This window comes from Palaemon carinicauda, chromosome 31 (assembly GCF_036898095.1).
Source record: "Palaemon carinicauda isolate YSFRI2023 chromosome 31, ASM3689809v2, whole genome shotgun sequence".
NCBI lineage: Eukaryota > Metazoa > Arthropoda > Malacostraca > Decapoda > Palaemonidae > Palaemon > Palaemon carinicauda.
In genome coordinates this window covers 15,535,045-15,540,044 of record NC_090755.1, presented here as the reverse complement: position 1 = coordinate 15,540,044, position 5,000 = coordinate 15,535,045, and the positions used below count along the sequence as shown (strand labels likewise).

Here is a 5,000-nt window from a genome sequence, read left to right as displayed (position 1 = left end):
TTCAACCTTTTTTGTTGACCTGGCAGACATGAGTCTTTTTATAGTTTATTTATGACATTTGTTTTTGTTGTTGTTAATAGTTTATATATGACATGTCTGTTTTGACGTTGTTACTTATTTTAGAATGATTTATTGTTAATTTGTTCTCTTCATTTATTTATTTCCTTATTTCCTTTCCTCACTGGGCTATTTTTCCCTGTTGGAGCCCCTGGGCTTATAGCATCTTGCTTTTCCAACTAGGGTTGTAGCTTGGATAGTAATAATAATAATAATAATAACTGCAAATATTCCGTAACAAAAGACGATACGCAACAAAGCCCAAAGTCAAATGTTGCATTCATATATTTTCTTTCATAAATATCCACAGTTAATAAAACACTGAGCAAGAAGGTTACGAAGTATAGAAACCTGAGTTTGAACATTTATTTTGATATTTATGAATAAATATAGGTTTTCATCAAATAATCTCAGCATAAAAAAGCTTACATTGGTTGAAAATAAATTATTTCGTTTTTAATACGGTCTTCCACTACCTTGGGTTAGAGTTCTCTTGCTTGAGAGTACAATCGGGCACACTGTTCTATCTAATTTCTCTTCCTCTTGTTTTGTTAAAGTTTTTATTGTTTATATAGGCGATATTTATTTTAATGTTATTCTTATATTAATTTTTTCCTTGTTTCCTTTCCTTACTGGGCTATTTTCCCTGTTGGAACCCCTGGGCTTAGAGCATTCTGCTTTTCCAACTAGGGTTGTAGCTTAGCAATTAATAATAATAATAATAATAATAATAATAATAATAATAATAATAATAATAATAATAATAATAATAATAATAAATGCCTGGCAACATTTATTTCATGATTTTTATCGTCTTTACGGCAAATTTGTAACAGTATAGCTAATATATGAGAGAGAGAGAGAGAGAGAGAGAGAGAGAGAGAGAGAGAGAGAGAGACTTTCTATTATAAAAGAGCACGAAAGGATTTTAGCTTTTCCATAAACCCAGTTATTATAACATATTTGACGAAAAAAAAAATGGGTTATGCAACTCATTCGCACATTGTTTGTAATACATTCAACTGAAGATGACCTGCAGAATCAGTAGCAGGAATTGTAATGGTTCAATTTCTTTCTTATCGTAGAACATAACTCAATTCTAAATACGGGAAAAAACTCAATTTTAAATACGGGAAAAAACTTTAGTATATATCTTTTATTGCATTGTATCATGTTACTTTTAAAAAATCTTACTTTTTTAGACTACATACAATGACTCAACATGAAAATTGAAATGACAACTCTAATACCCAAATTTGGATTGTCATCTGCCAAAAGACAAGTTTGAGATGCCATCTAACTAAATCATGTTTGTAATTTTTAACGTCATCTTGAAATAGCCAAGATTTCATCTTACAAATATATATATATATATATATATATATATATACATATATATATATATATATATATATAAATAAAATACAATATATATAATGTATATATATATAATATATATATAAATAAAATACAATATACATACATACATACATATATAAATATATATATATATATATATATATATATTTACATATACATACATATACATACATATATTCATATTGCAAAGCCTGAATCTTTTCATCATCTTACGAAAATCAGATATGTGGTATCATCCTCTAAAAACCAAGTTTGTGATGTAACTTTTCAGACTAAATTCTATTATGTAAGCTACAAAACCCAATTTTCTGACGCTGTTACAAAAGCCTTATTTGTGATGCAATTTAGCAAAAACCAAATTGTGATGTCACTTAATAAAAATCGAGTTTGTGATGTCATCTCGTAAAATCTAAATTCGAGGAGTCATTTTGTAAAATTTATGTTTACGATGCTATAATGCAAAACATAAGTTTGTGGTGCCATCTTGCAATAACAAAATTCGTGATATCTTGCCAAATTTGTGATATAATCTTGGGAAGGTGAAGATTGTTTTGATATCCCTTCCATTACCTTCGTCAAAACATTTTCCTCCTATCCGACTGGATGACTTCATACCCAGGCTTAGGAGGCCAATTTTGTTGTACCGCACGTGTTTCATACACGGTCATACATTGAAATGCTATTGCTTTTATATCTCAGTTTCTCTCCTAAACTGATAATAAAACAACCTGTTTAAGCTTGCCATCGTATGTTTTATATTGTTTGAATTTATGCTTTATATTGTTTGAATTTATGTGACATTCTTGCTCTCAGCTGATAGTATATGAGCTCGTTATCTGTTGAACAAACTTTACTTGCATTCTCCTCACACAGTGTGTTTGTTACCCCCGCCTTATTCTAACCAAACTACCTTCTCCCTTCTGCAGGTCCAGCATTACATCCTGGTGGTGCAGGCACAGGACACCGGCACTCCTTTGCTCTCCTCTACGGTCACTGTTTACTTCAACGTCCAGGACCTCAACGACAACGCCCCGATCTTCGACCTCAAGGGCTATGTCAACGAAGTATTTGAAAACATCACCGTTGGGTCTTCAGTGCTTTCCGTGTCGGCCACAGATCAAGACTCTGGTACGTAAACAAATCTATTCATTGATTTTAGTTTTTTTTTGTATCTCATTTAAGAGGACTAAGCAATAGATTAGCTTAAGTCCGAAGTCTTTAGCTGCCTTCATGGTCAGGAGGTCGTGCAAGGTTAACCAAATCGATATTGTTCACAATAAGAAATTGCATTTGGCACATATCTTATAAGATTTCTAAAAGCTAAAACTTGATTGATACTAGAAATAAAGAGAACGTAAGGGAATATTCGCAAATTGAAACTTCTTTTCATTACAACAGAATCCAATAATAATTGTAATTGGATTAAACAAAGATTCAATGTTAGGTCAACTCCTGCATGCATTAAACCCTTGCTCATAATATCCCATATACCGAAAATGAAGATGTTAATAAAGGATTGATTTCAATAAACTTGAATGCCACTCACCACTCAAAGGAATGACGAGAAAAAGCAAACCAAATGTATTATTATTATTATTATTATTAATTGCTAAGCTACGACCCTAGTTGGAAAAGCAGAATGCTACAAGCCCAGGGGCTCCAACAGGAAAAACAGGCCAGTGAGGAAAGGAACCAAGGAAAAATAAAATATTTTTAAGAACAATAACATTAAAATAAATATCTCCTTTATAAACTATAAAAAACTTCAACAAAACACGAAGAAGAGAAATAGGATAGAATAGTCTGCCCGAGTGTACACTCAAGCAAGAGAACTCTAATTCAAGACAGTGGAAGGCCATGGTACAGAGACTATGGCACTACCCAAGACTAGAGAACAATGATTTGATTTTGGAGTGTCCTCCTAGAAGAGCTGCTTACCAAAGCTAAAGAATCTCTTCTACCCTTACCTAAGAGGAAAGTGGCAACGAAAATATGTATGAAAGTGTAAAAAAAATACAATCTGAATTCCAATGAGAGAAAAGACTAACTTTAAAGTGTTCCCAAAATATATTTTGAAAATGTATTTGTCGACGAAGGATGTTCTCATGCGTATCATTTCAAAATGACAATGGCCAGCTCGATAACAAATTATTAATTTTGACACGAGACATTAATTAACTACTATAAATATATCTAATAAACTTAAGAGATATATTCAAAGTCTAGAGTGACACATAAATTTACATACGGGTTTGATTTTAGTGCAAAGATAAAATACAATACTCACATCAAATGGCTTGAAGACAAAACCTTTTAAAGCCAAACATGACAAATTCATCTCGCATAGATAAAAAAGATCAGTCATAGGAAATATGTTTTCATAAACAAAATGATGGTTGATTACTAGGTTGGCTAGGGCACCAGCCACCCGTTGAGATACTACCGCTAGAGTTATGGGTCCTTTGACTGGCCAGACAGTACTACATTGAGCCCTTCTCTTTGGTTACGGTTCATTTTTCCTTTGCCTACGGATATACCGAATAGTCTGGCCTATTACTTACAAATTCTCCTTATTTTGGTGGTGTTGTTGTTCTCAAAATATTTTATTTTTCCTTGTTTCCTTTCCTCACTGGGCTAATTTTCCCTGTTGGAGCCCTTGGGCTTATGGCATCTTGCTTTTCCAACTAGGGTTGTAGCTTAGCTAGTCATAATAATAACAATAGTGAAACAAACCTTTGAAAAGGTTTACCATTGAGATTCATGGCACCGTTTGACACAAAAGTTAAAATCAACTTTTACAGCATATTTCAATTTTGGACAAACACTTTCCTCCACCTATGACAGCTTTCTCAATTTCTCTGTAGAAGACCAATGCTTTCGAGGCTCCAATTGAGGCGTTCACTATACTAAGGGGTTCCAAAGCTCAAAGTCTTATTTGTTATTGCTTCAATGTCATCTAAAAAACATTTTTTATTTTCACATTAAAAATGGTATTTGGATATACACAAACTCAAAAGCTTTCAAAAATTCGTTTATAAATCGCCTAGATATAAGTGCTTGAAAATTACCAATTCTCAAACGAAGTTTTACTTATGATTTTAATTTTCCCGAGACCCTTAGTATTGTAACTCCAATTTATATATCAAAATCAATGACATATTCCCATTTCCATCCACAGGTCTCAACGGGCGTCTAGTGTACACCATCTCGGGCGGGGACGAGAAGAACCAATTTAGCATCAGCGAAAATGGCACCATCTTCACCAGGGCGCCCTTGGACAGGGAGGACCAGAGCTTCTACAACTTGGTCGTCAGGGCCTCCGACATGGCTCAGGCTCCCCTCGTCAGGTTGTCCTCCACAGTACAGGTAAGTTTGCTAAATGAGTCAAGTCAGTCATTTGTTTCTCTCTCTCTCTCTCTCTCTCTCTCTCTCTCTCTCTCTCTGGTAAGTTTGCCAATGAGTCAAGTCAGTCATCTCTCTCTCTCTCTCTCAGATAAGTTTGCCAATGAGTCAAGTTAGTCATTTGTTTTCTCTCTAATGAGTCAAGTCAGTCATCTCTCTCT

At 33.7% G+C, this 5,000-nt stretch overlaps 2 protein-coding genes across 2 annotated transcripts in view; one reads left to right on the top strand and one right to left on the bottom strand.

The window, feature by feature from the left end:
* LOC137624323 (protein C-mannosyl-transferase DPY19L3-like) overlaps positions 1–5,000 on the bottom strand; it is a 733,373-nt gene that overhangs the window by 607,609 nt on the left and 120,764 nt on the right. The gene's annotated exons all lie outside the window — the stretch shown is intronic.
* Positions 1–5,000, top strand: part of ft (cadherin-related tumor suppressor fat) — a 434,096-nt gene that overhangs the window by 326,278 nt on the left and 102,818 nt on the right. The window contains 2 exon segments of the mRNA XM_068354996.1: positions 2,364–2,565; positions 4,616–4,803. Coding sequence (XP_068211097.1) covers positions 2,364–2,565; positions 4,616–4,803 — 390 coding nt within the window.